This window comes from Pseudonaja textilis, chromosome 2, assembly GCF_049901715.1.
Source record: "Pseudonaja textilis isolate UNSWEBS1 chromosome 2, rPseTex1.2, whole genome shotgun sequence".
In the NCBI taxonomy this organism is placed as follows: domain Eukaryota; kingdom Metazoa; phylum Chordata; class Lepidosauria; order Squamata; family Elapidae; genus Pseudonaja; species Pseudonaja textilis.
Genome location: NC_141991.1, coordinates 17,369,192 through 17,392,790, shown reverse-complemented (window position 1 = coordinate 17,392,790; position 23,599 = coordinate 17,369,192). Strand labels below are relative to the sequence as shown.

Genomic DNA, 23,599 nt, shown 5'->3' with positions numbered 1-23,599 from the left:
AATAGAATTCTTTATTGGCCAGGTATGATTGGACACACAAGGAATTTGTCTTGGTGCTATGCTCTCAGTGTATATAACAAGAAAAGATACATTCATCGAGAGTCAAGAATCATAAGGTACAACACTTAATAATAGTCATAGGATTATAAAGTCATAAGGTATATAGTATATATAAAGTCATAGGGTATATAGTATATAGAATATAGTTATAGGGTACCATAAGCGATCAAATCATACTAGGAAACAGTCAATATAAATCGTAAGGATACAAGCGACAAAGTTACAGTCATACAGTCACAAGTGGGAGGGGATGGGTTGATAAGGAGTGATGAGAAGATTAATAGTAATAGTAGTGCAGACTTTGTAAATAGTTGGACAGTGTTGAGGGAATTATTTGTTTAGCAGAGTGATGGCGTTCAGGGAAAAAACTGTTCTTGTGTCTGGTTGTTCTGGTGTGTGGTGCTCTATAACGTCATTTTGAGGGAAGGAGTTGAAACAGTTTATGTCCGGGATGTGAGGGGTCTGTAAATGTTTTCACAACCCTTCTTTTTGATTCGTGCAGGATACAGGTCTTCGATGGAAGGGAGCTTGGTAGTAATTGTTTTTTTCTGCAGTCCTAATTACCCTCTGAAGTCTGTGTCTGTCCTGTTGGGTTGCAGAACCAAACATTTCATTACCAGGCTAGGTAACATCTTAAACGGAATGTAGGAAATGTCAGTGTTCTGTTTATAAGGGCTTCAGGTATGGGTGTATCAAGTAATGGTCTTGCGATGGGTCAGGTATGAGTCATCAGTGGGTCTTGTGATGGGGAGATTACCTCAGGTCAGGGCCATTGGGATGTGAACTGCTAGTGCAGTGGTGGCTAACCTTTTTGGGCTCTTGCGCCAAAAATCGTGCGTGCGCTGCTGTGCACATGCTCGCGTGCCAGCACCCAGAAGGCAATGCACCCCCTATGCCCCCTGTGCATGCGTGTGCAATCCCCCTCCCTGCTGCCCCTTTACCTGCACTGCGCCTCACAGCTGATTTTCAGCCTGTTTGAGGGCTTTTTCGGCCTCCCAGAGGCTAGAAAATTCTCTGCAGGCCAAATAATAGGCCCCTTTTGTCACTTAAAGGAAGTGATGAAATGGGCCTATTATTTGTCCTGCAGAGCCCTCAAAGGCTTTTTTCAAGCCTCTGGGAGGCCGAAAAAGGCCTCAATCCAGCCAAAAAGCAGCTGTGAGGCGTGTGCATGCGCAGTGAGTTAAGTTTGCCTGCTGCTCACGTGCCGGCACAAATGGCTCTGTATGCCACCTGTGGCACACATGCCTTAGGTTCACCATCACGGCGCTAGTGTGTGTGTGGGAGGGTTTGGTGGGTTGGCTGAGGGTCGGTCCTGTCTCTGGTTGGCTGTGTGGTTGATCTGGATTCTGAGGAGTTTGTAGGTCAATGGGTCTATTGATGGAATTGCTTTTGGAGCTCCAGGCTTCGGTGAACTCATTTAAATGCCCTGCTTTGTGCTTGGAATAGCTGGTCCATCCTGTATTGCACTGTTTTTTTCCAATTGTTTTGGTAATGTTCGAAAATAAAAAACATAAGTTTGAAATAATTTATTTCAGTTCAAATCAGGGACATTTGAAGGTCGGACTATTTCCAGAATGGTCAAAACACTTCATAGAAGGGCAGGATATAGATAGTTTTCGACTTATGACCCACAGTTGATTCCAAAATTTCTATTGCTAAGCAAGAGAGTTGTGAAGGGAAGAGTTTCCTCCCATTTCACGACCTTTCTTGCCACCGTTGTTAAGTGAATCACTGCAGTTGTTAAGTTGGTAACATGGTTGTTAAGTGAATCTGGCTTCCCCATTGAATTTGCTTGTCAGAGAGTCACTGCAATCGTCATAAGTACGAGCCAGTTGCCAAGCATCTGAATTTCGATCCCATGTCCACGAAAATGGTGCAACAGTGGTAAGCATGAAAAACGGTCACAAGTCACTTTTTATCAGTGCCATTGTAATTTCGAATGGTCACTAAATGAAACATTTCAGATTCAGAATGCTTTACAACCGTGGTTATTGAACCAAAAGGGTGGTGAGGCTTGTAGTAGATGACAGCCATTCTCCAGGCCTGAGGCTAAGACTTTTGCTGTCTTCTGCATAAGATCCTTTTCCTTTCTCTTCTACTGACCCTGATATTCTCCAGATGCTTTGGATTGTACTTCATGGTGGCTCACAGTGAATGGTGGGAGCATGCACACTACCTGTCTTGAACTCAGAACCTTTCTTTGCTTTCTAGATGTGACGGGTCCAATGCCTGACTCTTACAGCCCACAGTATGTGGAAGCAGCTTGGTACGCATGGTGGGAGAGCCAAGGTTTCTTTAAACCAGAGTATGGCGTAAGTATGGGCAAGGAATTGCTGTAAACTGAGATCTCTTCATGAATTACTTTCCTCAGATGGCTTGGATCTTTATTACAGAGATGAGCTAAGCTTCATTACAGCTTCCCCCTGAGCACCAGCCGGAACATAATGCTTTGCATGTAGGCCGTGTTCTTATGTTCAACTTCAATTGAAAATGTAGGAGAAGAGCAGGCAGCTGGGGGCGGAGTTAAAGAAGTCATTAGCCTACAGTCCTTATGTTCCCACAAAGGGTCTAAAGCCCAACCCCTCTTGAATTCTTAGCTGATGTCAAATTAGCATTGAACTTTAATTGACCAGATTATGTATGGGTGATAACTCCTTTGAATTGCAACTTAATGTATGGTCCTGATTCTTTGCACCCGACAGAAATTGCCTAAATGGGGATCTTTCAAATATCTATCTGTTTCTGAGCATCACAAAATATATGAGCTGGAGGGTACTTTTGAGGCCATCTAATCCGAAATCCTGATCATTATAGGAATCTCCTAAACCCGTGATGGCGAACCTATGGCACACGTGCCACAGGTGGCACATAGAGCCATTTGTGCCGGCACGCGAGCTGCAGGCAAACTTACCTCACTGTGCATATGTGCGCCTCACAGCTGATTTGAGGCCGATTTGAGGCCTTTTTCGGCCTCCCAAAGGCTTGAGGAAGGCTTCTGAAGGCTTTGCAGGCCGAAAACTAGCCCTGTTTCATCACTTCCTGTCTTTCCGAAAATACCGGAAATGATGAAACGGGGCTAGTTTCGGCCTGCAAAGCCTGCAGAAGCCTTCCTCAAGCCTCTGGGAGGCCGAAAAAGGCCTCAAACCGGCCGAAAATCCGCTGGGAGGCGCAGTGCAGGTAAGGGGGTGGCGGGAGGTGGGGATTGTGTGCGCATGCATAGAGGGCGTGCATTGCCTTCTGGGTGCTGGCACACGAGCACGAGCATGCAAGCGCATGCACAATTTTTGGCACAGGAGCCCAAAAAGGTTAGCCACCACTGTCCTAAACCATTCCTGACAGGTGGTCATCCAGCCTTTACGTATGCACTTCCAGCGTTTGTGGAGGATTCCAGCACTGCTGTACTAAGACTCTGTTCCACCACTTAGCAGTTCTTACGTTTGCTGCAACCTAACATTCAGTGGCTAAGACACTGAGCTTGTTGATCAGAAAGATCAGCAGTTCGGTGGTTCGAAACCCTAGCTCCACATAACAGAGTGAGCTCCCGTTACTTGTCCCAGCTTCTGCCAACCTAGGAGTTTGAAAGCATGTAAAAATGCAAGTAGAAAAATATGGACCACCTTTGGTGCAAAGATAACAGCATTCTGTGCAACTTCGGCATTTAGTCATGCCAGCCACATGGAGATGTCTTCGGACAGTGATGAGCACCGCCCCTTAGAGCCAAAATGACTAGCACGTATGTGCGAGGGGAACCTTTAACATTATTGACGTGTAGTCAATGAGCAGAGTCTTTAGTTTAGCAAGTTTTTGCTAAACTATAGGTGGATAAACAATAAGGGGCTCAGTTTGGAAGAATCACCTGTTGTTATTCTGGGTTTGTGTCTGACAGAGTTATTATCTATATATATATGAAAGCGAAATACCACTCAGGCATCATCACAAAATCTCCAGAACCATAAAGCCTACAAACTTGAAATTTGGCACGTATGTTCCTCTTGGCTTCTAGGTGCTCACTCAGAAAGGATTTTTTCAAAATGACCATCAGAGCGTTAGTATTTCGTATATTATTATTAACATGCTCTGATGCTAAGGATACAGATACAGATTACAGAGTTGGAAAGGACCTTGTAGATCATCTAGTAATAACATACAACTGAAACTACTTCATATCTCCCGCGGATTTTGTCTCACTTTCTTAAGGGAGGTTCTCCTCACAGTTTGGTAAATCCTGGCCTAGAAGATCCTCCTTATCCCATCAGATAATAAAACCTTGCACGTGTCTCATAGTCAGACAACAGGGAGGAGGGAAGGGTGTGATTGGAAGATATGAGTGGCTGGGAGGGAATTGAGAAATTAATGAGCTCCACCTGTAGCCTAAGAGAACTTTGACACCTCCAGGTTGAATGATGAGAGCTTTCTGAGCTGAGTAGACTGTTTCCAAAACGAAGAGATTGCACGGGATCGGTGGACAATGGGCAGTGGTTGGCCCCGGGGTGGGGGGTGGGGTGGAATTTTAACTATACAATTTAAGTTTTCACGGGAAAATTTCAGAACTGGCTGTCAGGCAGTGCTCCATTCAAAATCCAAGAAAGAAATACTTAGACTCTTTTAATTAGAGGAAAGATATCTTTTACTGGAAATGAAGTGGTAACAACAATAGAATTCTGAATCTGAGGAATTAGGCGCGTAAACCACATATACAAAGTGATGGAAATGTTCCCACCCCCAATAGTTCAGAGGAGTCTTCCAATCACAAGTTGTGAATATGATCAGGTGGACATCCTCAGGTGGTGATGAGGCTTCTCTCCGTTGACCTTGGCATACTTTGATAAAAGTTTGCAGTTGCGCAGAGGAAAGAAAGCTAAGCGAGAAATAGAAACCTAAGCAAGAATGTCCTCTTCCCCCTCCTCATTTTATACAACACTAGAATGTAAACACCTCCAGCTCGCTTCCCAGACTTTACCCCCCTCCTCCCCTCGTTACTTATGACAGCCGAAAGATGCAAAGCAATAGTAGAAGATCTTGAAGGCTGACACTGGCTTTGTTTCTTCTGTGCCTGTATGGATCTATCAGTAAAGTTATACTCTTGATAAAATAATATCCCAGGAGTTTCTTTCTCTGAATAGGCCAACAGGATGGTTGACAGGACTGCTAGGTCTTTTTCTGGTTATCCGTTTTCTGTGTTTCTACCCTTGATCCCATGAGGTAACTTCCCCCTTGGCAGATAAATTTCTTTGCTTGCAAGACTCTCCTCCCTGTAAATCTCACCCACTAAACAATATTTTCCTTGTTTCCCAGCGCCGCAGCATCTCTGAGCCGAACCCTAAAGGCATCTTTATGATGTGTATTCCTCCACCCAATGTTACAGGATCGCTCCATCTCGGCCATGCGCTCACCAATTCCATCCAGGACTCTCTGACAAGATGGTGAGATCTTCTGGGCACCCTCTGAGTTTATCTTGGGCCTTTTCCATCTTCCGCTAGATAAGGGGCGTCAAACTCGATTTCATTGAGGGCTGAACCAGGGTTGTGTTTGACAGTGGGGTGTGTAGCCAACTTGATGTCACTCATGTTGGAGGTGCCTGTGGTGGCCCGAGTGTTCTGCCAGCAAAAATGGGCTCCTGATCTCTTGTTTTTGGCTGGGGTGGCCTCTTGCAAACTTCTGCCAGTGAAAATGGAGCTTGGATGGACTGCACGCCGCCCTCCTGAGCTCTATTTTCACTGGCAGAGGCACCTCGGGCTGGTCCTTCACTGTTTCCCGGGCAGCCCCTTGGGCCAGATCTAAGCACCCTGTGGGCCGGATCTGGCCTGCAGACGTGGAGTTTGACACCCCTGTGCTAGATTTTTGGGAGCTTCCCAGTCCAAATATATCTTTTCCAAGCACAAATCTTGTAGAGTTCCCTTTGGTGAAATTAATAAGGATGAGCGGGGTGAGGGGGGTTACAAGAAGTATGGTAGCTGGATTATTTTCTGTTTTCTTGTTCTTGTCTCCAAACTTGGCAACTTTAAGACTTGTGGACTTCAACTCCCAGAATTCCTCTGCTAGCGCATGCTGGTTGCAGAATTCTGGGAGTTGAAGTCCACAAGTCTTAAAGTTGCGAAGGTCGAAAACTCCTGTTCTTGTGTATTGTGATGAAGAATTTCTGTTTTTAATGTTATTTATGATCTGGTGAGGAAGGGGAACTTTGCCCTAAAAATTGAGATGCTTGAAGCAAGCTATTTCTAGGTAGCCCTCAACAATAACCAGTTATTTTAATGACTGGAGTTGCAACGACCTCAGAAAGGGTGCTGTTTAGAGCAGTGATGGCAAACCTTTTTGTTGTGGTCTGCCGAAAACATGCGTGTGCCGGTACCCACAATGCAATGCTCCCTGCCCATCCCCTTACCTGCACTGTGCATGCGCGTGCCTCCCAGCTGGTTTTTGGTCCGTTTGAGGCCTTTTTCGGCCTCCCAGAGGCTTGAGGGAAGCCTATGCAGCCTTTGGAGGCCGAAAAATGGGCCCGTTTTTCGGCCTTCAAATACTGGAAGTGACGAAACCGGAAGTACCAGAAGTCATGCAACGGGCCTGTTTTTCAGCCTCCAAAGGCTGCAGAGGCTTCCCTCGAGCCTCTGGGAGGCTGAAAAAGGCCTCAAATAGGCTGAAAACCAGCTGGTAGGCACGCACATGCCTAGTGCAGGTAAGTTTGGCTGGGCACGCATGCCATAGGTTCGCCATCGTGGTTTTAGAGTCTCTACAGCGGGGGTCTCCAACCACCGGTCCATGGACCAGTACCGGGCCATGGCATGCCAGAAACCAGGCTGTGCAGACAAGCGAAGCCCCATCCGTGGCCTACGAAACCACACCCCTTCTGGGCTACGGAAAAACCTCTCTCCCCAGAACCGGTCCGTGGTGCACAGAAGGTTGGGGGCCGCTGCTGTACAGCACTTCCAGCCATCATAAGCCATCCCCATCCTGCGGCCCACATACCGTAACCCCTTTCCGGGCGCTTGGCAACTGGCTCTCATTTATATATGGTTGCATCGTCCTGTGGTCAATTGACTGTGATTTGCAATGTTTTTTTGCCAGCTTTTTGCAATGTTTTTGCCAATTTGCAAAAAAACCCACTCTCATTTGGGAGAATGGATTTAGATTTATAACAATGTAATTCACTTCTATGGCTGCTGTAAAAATCAGTCATGAAATTATCACACATATGCCTCAATTTATGACCATCACAATTTATAACCAAAATGTTGGTCCCAATTGAGATCATAAATTGAGGAAATATCTGTCCTGGATCTTTATCGGTCTGGGAACCCACCTCTAAATCCTCTTTACTTTCTCTGGAATTATTTGGCCACATGTGGTTTGACTCCGTGGTGTTACTGGTAAAGGTGCAGTGTCCAAGACTTTTGTTCTAGTGAGCTTCCTGCTCCTATGTTTGTCTTGTAGGCACAGAATGAGGGGGGAGACCACCTTGTGGAACCCCGGCTGCGACCATGCGGGCATTGCCACCCAGGTGGTGGTGGAGAAAAAGCTTTGGAAGGAGCAAGGGAAAACACGGCACGACCTTGGCCGCGAGCCGTTCATCGAGGAAGTCTGGAAATGGAAAAACGAGTGAGTCTTTTTGCTGTATCTCTTTTTCCAAGCTTTTCGAGTGAGATGGGCGCCATATGAGATAGATTAGATAGATAGAGAGATATGCAGGTAGGCAGAGAGAATGAAAGGTGATGGATGGATGGATGGATGGATAAACAGATGGACAGGCAGAGATAGATAGACAGACAGATAGATTGATAGACAGACAGACAGACAGACAGACAGATGGACAGACGAATAGATGGACGAAGTACAGACATAGATAAAAATAAATAAAATAAAATGAAATAAAATAAAGTGAAATAAAATTAAATCAAATGAAATGATGATGATGATGATATCCATTTAGTCATGTCCAACCCTTGATGATTCTGGGAGTCAAGTTTTTCCCACCCCTTCCAATCTTGAAATATTTCTTTTGAGTTTTTCTATGTTCTCGCTGATGTCAGTCACTGTGTTCTTCGGTGGTCTGGTTTCCTTTTACCTCTTAACTCTTCTGAACGTAATTGCTTTCTCCAATAAATTCCTCTACATACTATTGTCAAAGTAAGTGTGACACAGTTTCATGATTTTGTCTGGTGTTACGCGTTCCATACTTGCTTACTTTGCTGTCTGAGGAATCCACAGGAGCCTTCTCCAGCACCCCAGCTCAAACAAGTCAATTTTCTCCCTGTTTTGCTTTGTTAAGGTCCACATTTCACAGCCATAGTTAGCTAGAGCTGACTAACTATAGTTGGTTGGGATCTGGGGAGTGCTTGCTCCCATGCCGACTTGAAATTATGTATTACCAATATTTGTATCCTATCTAATCCTGCAATGCTTAGATGGCTTGCAATATACTGAGCTCAAAACATCTCTAGAAACAGCCAAGGGTTAAAGTAGAATTTGCTGCTGTCACAATAATCTTCCTGTCTAAGATCTGGTGGGGAGGACTATCTTCACCAGTCTCCTGGTCCCAGGACCAAATGGCGGAGACTCACCTTATCTCAGAGACTTCCTGCTCCAGAATGAGGGCATTGCTAGGCAGACTACAGTTCTCTGAGTCCTGACCCTCAGCATCTCACAGGTTGGCAACCAATATATCATCCCTTTGCTACACCATATAGAATAGAGGTATTTTACCTGAAGAAGACACTCACCAAGGTAACAAGGAAATTAGAATAGAATGGAATATGGAATAGAGCAGGGGTCTCCAACCTTGGCAACTTTAAGACTTGTGGACTTCAGCTCCCAGAATTCCTCAGCCAGCAACTTTAAGACTTGCAGACTTCAACTTGGCCAGCAAAGCTGAGCAAAGGTGGCTGAGGAATTCTGGGAGTTGAAGTCCAGAAATCTTAAAGTTGCTAAGGTTGGAGACTCCTGGAATAGAGAGTGAAATGGAACGGAACAGAACAGAACACGGGGCGCCAAACTTGGCAACTTTAAGACTTGTGGACTTCAACTCCCAGAATTCCTCAGTCAGCTTTGCTTGTCCACAAGCTGATGTCCACAAGTCTTAAAGTTGCCAGGTTTAGAGACCTCTGGAATAGAATATGGAATGGAACAGAACAGAACGGAACAGAACAGAATAGAAAAAAATAGAATAGAATACAATAGAATAAAATTATTGGCCAAGTGTGTTGGACACACAAGGAATTTGTCTTCGGTGCATAAGCTCTCAGTGTACATAAAAATACATCAAGACTCATAAGATACAACACTTAATGATAGTCATAGGATACTGAATAAGCAATCAAATCATACTAGGAAACAAAACGATATAAATCATAAAGATACAAGCTTGGTCATAAGCTTGTATGTTATGGTCATAAGGAGGTTATAGTCATAAGTAGGCGGAGATAGTTAATAGGAAGGATGAGAAGAAGAATAGGGTTGTTCTGCACGACCTACCTACAGTCAAAGTGAGAGACAACTGGAGAAAAAAAACCTTGGGTGTCTTTCCTTCCCCCTCCTGTTTTGTATAATGCATTCTGGCATGCACAATCACTTATTTTCTCTAGATTTTGTAGACCATTGGAAAAAGTTATAACGACCAGCCTTGTGCCTTTCCAGTGATAACTTCTCAGTGAGTACGCTTCCTATTTTCTCCTCTGCAGAAAAGGGGATCGGATCTACCATCAACTGAAGAAACTGGGTTCCTCCATGGATTGGGACAGAGCTTGTTTCACTATGGACCCTGTAAGATTTTTGATCAGGGGGAAAAGGGATGTGTGGAGTGGATTCAGATTAACAGAGTTGGAAGGGACCTTGTAGGTCATCTAGCAATAGCACTTAGACTGATGTACCACTTCACAGTCAATGCTTAACTGTCTTGACTAGCTTGCACTATTGAAAGTCTGAAAGTACAGTTCTCCCTCTCTTGCCAAAGACCCGGGTTCTTTGATAGACAGCAATAACAATAGCATTTATACTTCACAGTGCTTTTCCGCCCTTTCTAAGCTGTTCACAGAGTCAGCATATTGCCCTCCACAACTATCTGGGTCCTCATTTTACCGACCTCGGAAGGATGAAAGACCTGAGTCAACCTTGAGCCGGTCAGGATCGAACTGCTGGCAGTGGGCAGAATTAGCCTGCAGTACTGCCTTCTAACCACTGCGCCACCACAGCACAGGAGTAACTATTGTAACTCAAACTAACATTACTGCTTCTGTCATATACACTGAACCATGAGTGGAGCGAGTGGCCAGTTTTAAGTTTCTGGGTGTTACCCTAAAAGAGGACCTGACCTGGGCTGTTCACATTGCAGCACTGGTCAAAAGGGCCCAGCAGAGATTATACTACCTGAGATTTCTCAGAAAACAACAACTGAATGAAAAACTGCTGGTGACCTTCTACCGCTGCACTATAGAGAGTATCTTAACTTACTGCACCTCTGTATGGTTTGCCAATTGTACAGTGGCAGATAGGAAAGCACTCCAGAAGGTTAACATCATTGCCCAGAAGATCATTGGTTGCCCTCTCCCCTCTTTGGAAGAGCTTTATAGCTCCCGCTGCCTTAAGAAAGTTCAAAACAATCTCAAAGATCCATCTCATCCTAGGCACCCTTTTTTTTGAACTATTACCATCTGGCAGATGGTACAGGATAATAAAAACAAGGACAAATAGGCTGAAAAACAGCCCCTATACTAGGGCAGTAACTCTATTGAATTCTACTGTATAGTACACTGGAGATGGTATTTAATTTCGTTGTATGATGTACAATGACAAAGTAAACTAAACTATAAAGTAAACTAAACTAATTCTCACTGCTCCCTGAATAGGATTGGATTTCAGATACTCCTCAACTTAAAAGCATTCAAAGTTACAACGACATCGAAAAAAGTAACTTGGGATTTGGCCCTTGCACTTAATGACTATTGTCATTACGGTCATGTGATCAAAATTTGGTCAGTATGTATTTACAATGTTTGCAGTGTCCCGGAGTCACGTGATCCCACCCTTTGGGACCTTCCCAGCTGGCTTTCAACAAGTAAAGTCAGTGCGGGAAACCGGATTTGCTTCATAATTCATTTAACAACTGCAGGGATTCCCTTAACAAGTTTGCCAAAAAAAAAAAAAAAAAAGGTCATAAAATTATCTGGGACTCGCTTAACGTTTTCCTCACTGAGCAACAGAAATTGCGATCCCAGCTGAACTGGGAGAATGTCTCAGAATGTCGTATCCATGTGGCCTCTGACGTGGGATATCCTTTCCATTTGACCAAGTATTGTAAGCGCCTCTATGCCTATGGGGGTCTAGAATATTGTCTACTTAATCTTTTCCTGGGCCAGGAAAGGATTAAGGATGGAGGAGGAGAAGGAGGAGAAGATCTGTTCAACATTTTCATTTGCTTTTTGCTGAATTTGGGGGTTTTAAGGGCAACAATAGGAACATTTTGTCACATGGAAGACTTGCTTGAGCATCCCCACTGACACCAAACAAATAAAAATTGGAAGCTGGCTTTTGCTACCAATTTTCAACAAAGCCATTTTTGTGCTTTGAAAGTCATTAGAACTTCTATACTAGAAGAGCCTTGGTGGCACAGTGGTTAAAGTGCAGTACTGCAGGCTACTTCTGCTCACTGCCGGCTGCCTGCAGTTTGTCAGTTTGAATCTCACTAGGCTCAAGGTTGACTCAGCCTTCCATCCTTCCGAGGTGGGTAAAATGTGGGCCCAGATTGTTTGGGGGCCATAGGCTGACTCTGTAAACCGCTTAAAGCACTGTGAAAGCAGTGTGATGACCCGGGGCGTGGCACAAAAGCAACAAAGTCACAAAAGTAGGTAAAGTCCCTTTAATAAGTTCGTCTAACTTGGCCCCCAATGTCCAGTTATCATCAACTGGAGAAAAAACTCTCCCAAGAACAGTTTTTAAAGGAAAGAAATTCAGTCCGAACCCAAAGCACATATAAATTATAAATAAAAACCAACATAAACCATGCTGCAGCAGTTAACGAGACAGGTCAGCATAAGGAATTGCAGAATTCAAAAGATAACAACACACACAGTTGGGAGGTCGCCAGAACCCAGGTAAGACTTGACAAACAAAGATAATGCACACTTTGCTTCCAGCAAGGTGCTGTGCGCAAACGCCCTTTTAAAATCTTGTTTTCCCAGCTGCAGCTAATGAAGGGAATCAGGGCCTTTTTCTCCCCCGTAACCCACTTTGCTCCCTTATCTGTTCCTCCCTGCGTGCCCTAGGATGAAGAGGGGACGGGCCTAGGTCTTCCTCTGAATGCCCAGCCGGACTGTGCCCTTTCTCAGTTTCCTCTACAGCCACTGGAACCACACTCGCACTCCCTATCAGCTGTTCAACTTCCCCCTTGGAATCAGATTCCAACAGGGCCATGACAGCAGTGCATAAGTCTTAGTGCTATTGCTACTAGGGGTCCCCAGGTTGTGGACTGGCACCGGGTCGTGGCATGCCAGAAACTGGGCCACACAAACAAAGCCCCACCTGCGGGATGCAGGCAGCATGCAAAACCACGCCCCCTCCGGTCCACGGATAAACCTCTCTCCATGGAACCGGTCCGTGGTGCCCAAAAGGTTGGGGACTGCTGTTCTATATGACCCATGAATGATGCATTGTCACCCTCCAACTCAGAGAATGGAGAAGAATAATTGCCATCCTAGGGTGGAAGGGAAGCCCAGGTATGGTAGCCATTTTTCAACACAATGCGAAAGCAACCATTTTTTTGCAATCTAGACCACAGAAAACCATGGGGTGTTTATGTCCTTCTGATGGAACCGTGTTCTTGTATCGCCAACAGAAACTCTCCTATGCTGTCCAAGAAGCTTTTATCCAATTGCACGAAAAGGGGATCATCTACCGAAGCAAGCGCCTCGTCAACTGGTCCTGCACTCTCAACTCAGCCATTTCTGACATAGAGGTGATTAGGCTAGAATGACCTATTTCCTCCTATACCAGCATTTGGCCTTGGAATCCAGGTCTGACGATGCAACTTCCTGTCTCCTTCCTCAGGTGGATAAGAAGGAATTAACAGGCCGGACGCTCTTGCCCGTCCCGGGCTACAAAGAGAAGATTGAGTTTGGGGTGCTGGTCTCCTTCGCTTACAAGATTGAGGACTCAGGTTTTGTATGAAGTTCTTGGCTGATGATTCAATGGTTTAGGGTCTGGAGTCTTGACTCTTGGTTGTCTCTACGCATCCATGAACAGTTTCCATTTTCTTTTGATAGATGAGGAAGTGGTGGTAGCTACAACCCGTATTGAGACGATGCTGGGAGACACAGCAGTTGCAGTCCATCCCAAGGATCCCCGATACCAGGTATGAAAGGTGCAGCACTGTAGTTTTGGTTGGGACAGGTGGCTTCTCAGATGCTTTGGAGGACAGTCCCAGAGGTGCTTTTCAAAGGCAACTGGACTTCTTTGTTTTTTTTTCCCTTTGGAAACGTTTCGCTTCTCATCTAAGAAGCTCCTTCAGTTCTGAACTAAACCTCCAGGTGGCTCAGTGGCTCTCTAAAAAGAATGCAAATGACCAGCTGACTGCAAGGAGTATAAATCCTCCCATTCCCCACCATCCTGTCAGAGTTGAAGAAGCTTCTTGGATGAGAAGCGAAACGTCTTCAAAGAAAAAAACAGAAAGTCCAGTTGCCTCTTGAAAAAACACCTTTGGGACAACTATGACCCGGATGACTGAGAATCTCCATAGATCAGGGATCCCCAAACTTGGCAACTTTAAGACTTATGGACTGTAACTCCCAGAATAGCTGGCTGAGGAATTCTGGGAGTTGGAGTCCACAAGTCTTAAAGTTGCCAACTTTGGAGACCTCTGCCATAGAACTGAAGAAACTTCTTGGATGAGAAGCGAAACATCTTCAAAAGAAAAACCAAAAAAAAAGTCCATTTGCCTTTTTAAAAAGCACTTTTGGGACTATCAGACTGTTGCTTATCTGGATAATTTTAGAGTCTTCATTAAGTTTCTTCTTTTGATCTGCTTTGTCTTCTAGCATCTGCATGGCCGGAAAGTGCAGCATCCCTTCACGGGGCGCCTCCTACCCATTGTCTGTGATGATTTTGTAGATATGGAGTTTGGAACTGGTATGTTCTGGGCTATGAGCTACGTAAATGCAGGAAGTCCTACATGAAAGGATGGAGTTGTTGGTGAAGAGCTAGTGTGGAGAATCTATGAAGAGGATGGAAAATAAATTAGAATAGAATAGAATAGAATAGAATAGAATAGAATAGAATAGAATCTTTATTGGCCAAGTGTGATTGAACACACAAGGAATTTGTCTTGGTGCAAATGCTCTCAGTGCACATAAAATAAAAGATACATTTGTCAAGAGTCAAGAATCATAAAGTACAACACTTAATAATAGTCAGGGTACAAATAGGCAATCAAATCGTACTAGAAAAATATAAATCATAAAGATATAAGTGATAAAGTTACAGTCATACAGTCACAAGTGGGAGGGGAAAGATTAATAGTAATAGAAGTGCAGACTTTGTAAATAGTTGGACAGTGTTGAGGGAATTATTTGTTTAGCAGAGTGATAGCATTCGGGAAAAAACTGTTCCTGTGTCTAGTTGTTCTGGTGTGCAGTGCTCTATAGCGTCGTTTTGAGGGTAGGAGTTGAAACAGTTTATGTCCGGGATGTGAGGCGTCTAAATATTTTCACAGTCCTTATAGAAGTGGAATAAAACGAGAAAACCCTGAATAAAAGAAGAGTGTGTTTGTTAGGATTAATGAGAGAACAGTCCGAAGGAACCAAATGGGCAATTATAACTCAGCATTCGCCAACTTGACTCCTTGTTCGTGCTGGATAATTTTTGGGTTTGAATTCCAATACATGTGAAGGGATCGCTAGAAAAGACTTCCGCCAGAAAAAAGAACGCCGTCCAACAAAGCTTTTGCCATGTGTAATAAATCAGGAATCAAGGCAAGTTCAAATGAATATAGGCTTATTGTATGCCTACGCTCTCTACAAGAATCAGAACTAACAGTCAAAGCCAATTGGCAGTAGCTAAGGATCAGTAGAATTCAAGGAGGGCTGGACTAAGATCTCTTGTGAGCACAAAGGGATTCCAAACTGGTGATGCGCTTCACCCCTCCTCTGCCTGGTCATCTCCTACAGCTTTAGAGCTTCAGGTCTTCTTTGAATCAACAACATAGGTGCGGAGTAACTCCAAAGACTACAAACCAGGTTCTAACAGGAAACATCGGGCCATGGCAAGAGCTGAAATAATCATCTCCCCCTTCTTGCTGCTTTCAGGTGCCGTAAAGATCACACCAGCTCATGATCAGAATGACTATGAGGTTGGCCTGCGTCATGGACTTGAGTTCATCAACATTATGAATGAGAACGGCTACCTCATCAACGTTCCTCCACCCTTCTTGGTATTGTTGGGATGCGGTTGGGAGGGTAGGCGGAATTCAAGGGATCCTTTTTGGTCTTCTCTCTGTTTTTTATTGACTGGAATGGGTTTAGCCTTAATTGGAACAGTAGGCTTAGTACAGGGCTGGCAACTTTTAAGACCTGTGGACTTCAACTCCCAGAATTCTCCAGCCAGCATGGGATCCATGGTGCTCTCTGAGATGGGTTGTTTTCTTGCAGACATTTCATTACCCAACGAAATAACATCATCATTTCCATTAGGGAGTAGGACTTGCTAGCTTTATATATACTAGTGCTGTGATGGCGAACCTGTGGCATGTGTGCCATAGAGTCATCTCTCTGGGCACTCCAGCTGTTGCCCGTTCCTCTTCAGCACACAAACACACACATGCACCGGCCAGCTGGTCTTTGTGTGCGCAGGAGCACCAGAAACTGGAAGAGCAGCTCCCCAGCGCGTGCTGAGTTTCCGGTTTCTGCCATGTGCATGCCCACCGGCCAGCTGGTCTTCATGTGTGCATATGCGCCGGAAACCGGAAGCACAGCTCCCAGCGCATGCATGCGTGCCGGGAAGCCACTCTTCTGGTTTCCGGCACTCCCACGTACACACACCAGGGAGCTGATCTTCCGGTTTCTGGTGCTCCTGCGTGCACACCCTCTTTTCAGCGCTTGGTGCCAAAAAGGTTTACCAACGCTGTTGAGGTAATTCCCCGTTAGGAGAATGAGCACATACAGGGAGACGTAGTGAGAGTGGTGAAGAATAATACACAAACAGCACACAGATACACTGTACAGTAAATGTAGGCTTTTTACTTCCAATAAACGTTTAAGCACAGTCCAAGATAAGCAGTCCAAGTCATTCACGGTTAAATCAGTCAGTTTTCAGTCCAGGGATAATCCAATTACAAAGTCCAGTATCAAAAACAGTTCAGTAACAGACTTACATCAAATCCAAGAATAACAGTTAATAGGGAAAAATGGAGGAAAGGCAACTCTCCAACAGAAGAAACAGAGACTCACTGAGACTTTCCTGAGACTAAACAACCCAGGTTTCTGCCTCCATCTTATGGCCGTTTGAGAAACCACACCTAATTACAGTTTCAGCATGCTCTTAAAGACATAGTACTAAAATGTCTATCCTAGTTTATATATTTCCAACCCAAATAAGCTGTTAGGTGACTCACATTCCTAACACACACTACTAGTGGCTTGCCCTGTCCATATTGGTAGGGGTGTTCTTGGTGTTTTCTTGACTAAGCTGTTATTTATTGTTAGCTTGTTTATCTCTCTCTGCATTCCAGTGTAACTATTTCACTTTCATCTGCTTCTTCTTCCAGGGCATGAAGCGCTTTGAAGCCCGTCAAGCAGTGCTGGAAGCTTTGAAGGAAAAGAAACTCTTCAAGGAGGTGAAGGACAACCCCATGGTGGTACCAGTGTGCAGGTGAGTAGTAGTTGCAAAGTAAAGCAGCCTTCCGCAAAGGCATTCAAACCACGATTCCCAAGGATTCCCGGCCAGCATGGCTGAAAATGAAGTAAGACCAGTATTTTCTCCTGTCCTCTGTTAGGAGGGGGTCAGACTTCATGTGAGAAGTGATGCCTTTATTTAGATGACTATTTTAGATATCTTTGGAATGAAGCCTTGTATCTTCTGAATGGTGGAAGTAGCTGAGGGTTTCAACCCCTTACTGGACCCTAAGTTGCCTGTCAGTCAATCAGAATACAGCTAGAAGGGATCTTTGAGGTCTTTCAGTCCAACCCTTGGTTCAAGCAGGAGACCTGTAGTACCATTTCAGACAGGTGGCTGTCCAGTCTCTTCTTGAAAACCTCCAGTGATGAAGCCCCCACAACTTCTGATGGCAAAGCTGTTCCACTGGTTAATTTTCCTCCGTGTTAGAAAGTTTTTCCTTAATTCCAGGTTGCTTCTCTCCTTGATTAGTTTCCATCCACTGTTCCTTGCCTTGCCTTCTGGTGCTTTGGAGAATAGCTTGACCCCTTCCTCTTCGTGGCAGCTCCTCAAATACTGGAACACCGCTATCATGTCACTCCCTGGTCCTTCTTTTCTCTAGACCAGCCACACCCAAATCCTGCAACCGTTCTTCATATGCTTTTGTCTCCAGACTTTTAATCATCTTAGTTGCTCTTCTTTACACTAACGTCTCAACATCCTTTTTGTACTGTGGTGACCAAAACTGGATGCCGTATTGCAGGTGTGGTTTTACTAAGGCTTTATAAAGCAGTGCTAATACTTCACGTGGTTTTGATTCTGTGTCTCTGTTTACACAAGGATTGTATTAGCTTTTTTGACTACGAGCTCATGTTTAAGCGATCGTCTTGCACATGCAAACAGATCCCAGTTGCTAATTTCTTATTGGGGGATAAAATGCTTGAGTGGGGCTGGTAACTTCCTAGAAACCGCAGATTGTCCGGATCCACTCTAGTCAAATGTCAGGCACTTTTAGAACCTGAAGGGATTTGATCATCTTATGACAGGCTTTGTGCTAAGAGAGAGTGACGGACAGAAGGAGATCTTCAGGATCATTCAGTGGCTTTGACTACCTGTAGCCAATTTGGATCAGCTCTGTAATCTGACAGGGAGAGCCATTTTGATCACCTATTCCAATCTCCAGAGTTAATTCTGGTGAGGAACATTGTTAGAGTATGGTTTTGTTCTGACCACGGCTTCCTGAGACACCAACAAACACATGTTAAATCCAAAACCCTTTTATTTTAGTTCAACGGCTGTGAATTATCATCAGTCACAGCCTGTAATGAGTCTCAATCAGTTATAAATAGTCCCATGGAAGTTTGCCAAAATTCTTCAGGAGAAGTCTGATAAGCACGCACTTTTATCTTTCTTGAAGTGCTGCCAACGACTAAAGTACCAATTAGTCTTTCAAAACCAAACAGAGCACAAATTCACAGAGCTTTCAGGTTCCAAACTGACCAGAATGAACAACGTTGCTTCCTGCAAAGGTTCCTGTCCCTTTGCACTTCCTTTATATCTTATGGGAGGGGCCAATCACCTTCAAGCTTTATTCCAGAGTTGCCCTTTTTGTCTTAACTGCTCTTGCCTTCTGGCAGCTCTGCACATGTGCACATTGGGAACAGGCTCCCCTTGTTCCTCTGCCTCGCTGCTGTCAGATTCTGGAGGCTCCAGAGTCAGCACATAACTCCCAGATGGCCCTGGCACCATCTCTGTATTGGAAGCAGGACCATCGTCCAAGTCCTCCCCAGACTTCTGGACTGGCCCATGTTCTTCCCCACCGTCTGATTCTGCTGCCATCTCCACAGACTGCCGGCGGACCACAACAGGTTTAGCCCCATGACAGTAACAATTATGGGGTGCCACAGGAGTCCTGTGACAGATCCACCCATGTTCAGTGTGTTAGATTCAGATTCTCATGGTCTGATGGCTTCAACCATCTTCATGTTATTTAATATGTTGTGTGAAGCCATCAGAACATGTGGAATTGCGTCTAATTAAAACACATTGAATACTCTTATCTTACCTAAGAAAGCCACCTGGGAGTTGAAGCCCATCCATCATCTAGCTGCCATGGTTGAGAAAAATTGATTTAGTTTATTCCACAGTCAAGGTTAATTCTCTTGATTCCTTTATTGTATTGCCTTCTCAAATTAGGGGAAAGAACTGAACAAGGTGTGTGTAGTGGGGAAGAGGAGGACTGAGAAAATGAAGAGCCACCCAGAGTTGCCCTGTGGTAAAATGGGTGGCCAGTAAACTTTATAAATAAACTATAATAAAACTATGAAAAGTCTTGCTTTCCTAATGCGGATTGGATGGGTAAAAGAGGTTTCTATGTGAGGGAAGGTCCTGTTGAGCCAGAGAGGAATCACCACATTGAATTTTAAAAGTCTTCACTCTTCTATAAAGGACGCACAGATATTCCTTACTTAACGGCCATAATTGGGATTAGCACCTCGGTTAAGCAAAGCAGTCCCTAAGGGAAACCACCACCGTGCTTATGACGAGGATTGGTCACAAAAGTTACTTTTTCATCACCATTGTCTTGGTGAATAGTCACTAACATGGCAGTTGCTAAATGAGGATTATTTGTTCCAACCCTGTTGTTGTTTTTTCAGAGTCTCCTCTAACTTCTTTTTTCGGCTTTCTCTCCCCGATACTCTTTAAGCCGCTCCAAAGATGTCGTGGAACCGCTGCTGAAGCCTCAGTGGTACGTGCGCTGTGACACGATGGGCCAGGCTGCAGCCGAGGCCGTACGCCGGGGTGACTTGCGCATTGTGCCAGATTTCCATCTCAAAACCTGGTTCACTTGGATGGACAATATCAGGTGAGACGCTTGTATAAACGCCTAACTGCTCTGACGCTACCGCTTCACGCGCCCCCATTAACCCATTCTGTGATTTGTTTGGGTTTGGGCTCAGTGAAACCTATGAGTGCTGCATCTTAATATTGTGAGCAAGCAAAGCTACTGTGGAAGGAAAAAAAAAGTGCAGGCTTTTAGCAATGTATGTGAATGCAACTAAGGTGTCAACCCTGAAGCTGACCTGACTGAAGCCATTTTGAGGCCTCAGTGTTGCCACACACTGGAGCTGAGGGACAAGGAAGGGGGGGATTTTAGATAGAAGAAATTTTGTAGCCAAAGCAAAATACTTCCTCTTGGGAACCAAGGACATTCTCACACCTGGTCAGAGGAAGGAGAAGTGATGTCACCAGGCAACCAGACGGCGCCTTGATCGGAACATGTGACTAATGCTACAACAGTCATAAGTGTAAAAAAACAGTCATAGGTCACTTTTTTCAGTGCTGTTGTAACTTCAAATAGTCACTAAACAAATGGTTGTAAGTTGAGGATTACCTGCAATGTTAAATGTAATTGGAAACCAAATGATGTTGTGATTTGCTTCTTGCTACAGTCTTTCCAGTTTCTTCATCACCTTTTCATCCGGCCTAGCTTCTCTGCCATGAAAGGAATTGTTTATTTGTGTGCGACTGGATTTCTCCCCCCCACACACACTTTTTCCTTTTAATGTGTGTTAAATTGCTAAAGCTTTGAGTAATCTCGGACTGCAGCTTTGCTAACTCTTTCCTTCTTCGTAGGGATTGGTGTATTTCTCGACAGCTCTGGTGGGGCCACCGTATTCCAGCATATTTTGTGACTATTGATGACCCTTCTGTGCCAGCAGGAGAGGTAGGATTCTCTGGGCCACTGGATACAAACTGGTAGAAAAGCCCCGATTCCCAGGAAAAGAAGTGTAATGAATATTCAGGACACTGAAGTATAAATACAGACATCCATGTGTTGTCTGAACTCATGGAGAGAGTAATAATGTGGGAATAGTGCTAAGATTTTTTTTTTTCATTCTTTTCACTTAAACTCCTAGTAAGAATTAATGTAAAATAGCCAATATTTGTAAAATTAATTTAATTTCTGGTTTTGCATACACTTGACGCAAGTATACACAAACCTTTTTATTATTTGCTTGTATTTCACTTTTAGTATTTTCACAAATACTGTAATTGAAGGTGAATCTCTCTATATGTAAAAGCCAAATATCACTCATGCATCATCACAAAATCTCCAGAACCATAAAGCCTACAAACTTGAAATTTGGCACGTATGTTCGTCTTGGCTTCTAGGTGCTCAGTAAGAAAGGATTTCTCAAAATGACCATCAGAGTGTTAGTATTCCCTATATTATTATTAACATGCTCTGATGCTAAGGAGTTCTACTCTCCCTCCCCACCTGAAAAGAAATCTGTTCCAAATGCAAAACACAAGCAGAGGAGAGGAGTTTCAGTTTTCAGTTTTACCTTCACATTAGCAAGCAGCTTTACTGTAGAACAGTTGAGCTAAGCCACGCCTAGGCTCCTTGCTGTCTCCTTGCTCACACAGCAAATACTGTTTCAGTTTCCATGCTTCAGTTTCTAAACAGCTCTCAACTTTCTTCACACACTGACAGGACACTAGCCAGATGAATACCAATGGATGCTGGTAGGCAGAGGCACAATTTTTCCCCCTTATTTTTCTCCCCCAAAACTAAGCCCGATCACAATAGTTTTGTAGCGAAGCACGGGTATAGATCTAGTAGTCAATATTCATAAAATAAATTTAATTTCTGATTTTGCATATACTTAACACAAGGATAGACAAACCGTTTTATTATTTACAAGTATTTCACTTTTAGTATTTTCACAAAGACTGTATTGTGAAATACAAGGTGAATATTCTTAATATTCCTTCTTCTTCCTATTTTCCCCATAACAACAATCCTGTGAGTTGCATTGGGCTAAGAGAGAGGGAGGGGTCCAAAATCACCTACCTGGTTTCTGTGACCGACTCAGGATTTGATCTTATGGTCTCCTGGTTTCTCTGGTGCCTTAAGCATGAGGCCGAATTTGCTCTCCTTGAAGCAAGTTATTTGGGGTGACTAAGAACAGTGAACTATGATGGATATTAATTTTTTAGACTCTGCACAGCTTGAAAAATCCCAAAAACCATGCCTGTGTAATTTTGACATTTTTTTAAAGGTAAAGGTTCCCCTTGCACACACGGACTAGTCGTTTCCGGCTCTAGGGGTCGGTGCTCATCTCCGTTACAAAGCCGAACGAAGACATCTCCATGGTCATGTGGCCGGCATGACTAAATGCCAAAGGCACACAGAACGCTGTTCCCTTCCCACCAAAGCATTCCCTCTTTTTCGACTTGCATTTTCACATGCTTTCGCACTGTTAGGTTGGCAGAAACTGGGACAAGTCACGGGAGCTCCCTCCATTATGCAGCACTAGGGATTCGAACCGCCAAACTGCTGACCTTTCTGATCGACCAGCTCAGTGTCTTAGCCACAGAACTTTTTTTTTTTTTTTAATATTGAACAAAACTTTCATGGATGGGATATTTTTTCCCCTTTTCGAATTCTGCAGGATGTGGATGACAAATATTGGGTGAGCGGTCGGAGCAAGGAAGAAGCCAAAGAAAAGGCAGCCAAAGCCTTCAACATCAGCCCGGATAAAATCTCGCTCCAGCAAGGTAGGGAGACCGGAAATAGGAAGAGTGTGGGCAAGGGACTTTTAGAAAGCAGGGTATGCCATCACATTTCCTGTATTGCAATGTTGAACGAAAGGGTTACCCCCTACTACATGTGCCCTTATAGCAGGGGTCTCCAACCATGGCCACTTTAAGACTTGTGGACTTCAACTCCCAGAATTCCTCAGCTTTGCAAAGCTGTCTGAGGAATTCTGGGAGTTGAAGTCCACAAGTCTTAAAGTGGCCATGGTTGGAGACCCCTGCCTTATAGGAAAGAGGATGGGTAGTTCTAATTCTGTTGCTAATTTGTTCAAACTCAGCATATATTATCTCTCTCTATAAAGAACATTGCGCTGTAAGAGTGTATAAGTAGTCCTCGTTTAGAGACCGCAGTTGTTAAGCAAAGTAAAAAAATGAACAAAAAGACTCAAGTACCTCTTTGCTAGCAAGCAGCACTCCAATAAGTAGGGATTGACAACAGGATTAATATGCAACCAACAACAGATAATATTGTTTACCAGCAGTAAACAATACCCCAATCAAGGTTGTCCCAAAGGTCCTTTTTTTTCAGGAGGCAGCTGGATTTTCTTGTTTTTTTCTTCTTCTTTTGAAGACGTTTCGCTTCTCCTCCAAGAAGCTTCTTCAGCTCTGACTATCCTGTCAGAGCTGAAGAAGCTTCTTGGAGGAGAAGCGAAACGTCTTCATAGAAAGAAAGAAAAACGAGAAAGTCCAGCTGCCTCCTGAAGAAAAAAAAGCACCTTTGGGACAACCATGACCTGGATGACTGAGAATCTCCACAGACTTTTAGTGATATAATTTGGGATGAACAGCCTTTAAATGGAGTACGAATGGATTTCCAAAGGAAAAATTGCAGTCTCCAGGAACCAGGAGCACCATTCGGGTGATCCTGAGGACACAGATAAACCAGTGGTGGTATTCAGCCGGTTCGCACCGCATCGGGAGAACCAGTAGCAATAATTTGGCGTGGGTCACCGAACCGATAGTAAGTTCTGGCTGGCCACGCCCCCGATCCAGTCGCCCTCCCGTCCGATGCTCGCTTCACCCCACCCGCCTGATGTTCGCCTAAGGTATTTCTTTCTTTTTTTCCCTCCCAACAACCAGCTGTACA

At 44.3% G+C, this 23,599-nt stretch overlaps 1 protein-coding gene across 3 annotated transcripts in view; it reads left to right on the top strand.

The window, feature by feature from the left end:
- Positions 1-23,599, top strand: part of VARS1 (valyl-tRNA synthetase 1) — a 49,811-nt gene that overhangs the window by 10,156 nt on the left and 16,056 nt on the right. For all 3 annotated transcript variants that reach the window (XM_026720436.2, XM_087923351.1, XM_026720437.2), the window contains 13 exons: positions 2,272-2,372; positions 5,356-5,483; positions 7,489-7,653; positions 9,732-9,813; positions 12,881-13,000; positions 13,093-13,201; positions 13,308-13,396; positions 14,079-14,169; positions 15,345-15,469; positions 16,802-16,905; positions 19,616-19,774; positions 20,545-20,635; positions 22,368-22,473. In XM_026720436.2, the coding sequence (XP_026576221.1) occupies positions 2,272-2,372; positions 5,356-5,483; positions 7,489-7,653; positions 9,732-9,813; positions 12,881-13,000; positions 13,093-13,201; positions 13,308-13,396; positions 14,079-14,169; positions 15,345-15,469; positions 16,802-16,905; positions 19,616-19,774; positions 20,545-20,635; positions 22,368-22,473 (1,470 nt within the window). The remainder of the gene's footprint in view (positions 1-2,271; positions 2,373-5,355; positions 5,484-7,488; positions 7,654-9,731; positions 9,814-12,880; positions 13,001-13,092; positions 13,202-13,307; positions 13,397-14,078; positions 14,170-15,344; positions 15,470-16,801; positions 16,906-19,615; positions 19,775-20,544; positions 20,636-22,367; positions 22,474-23,599) is intronic.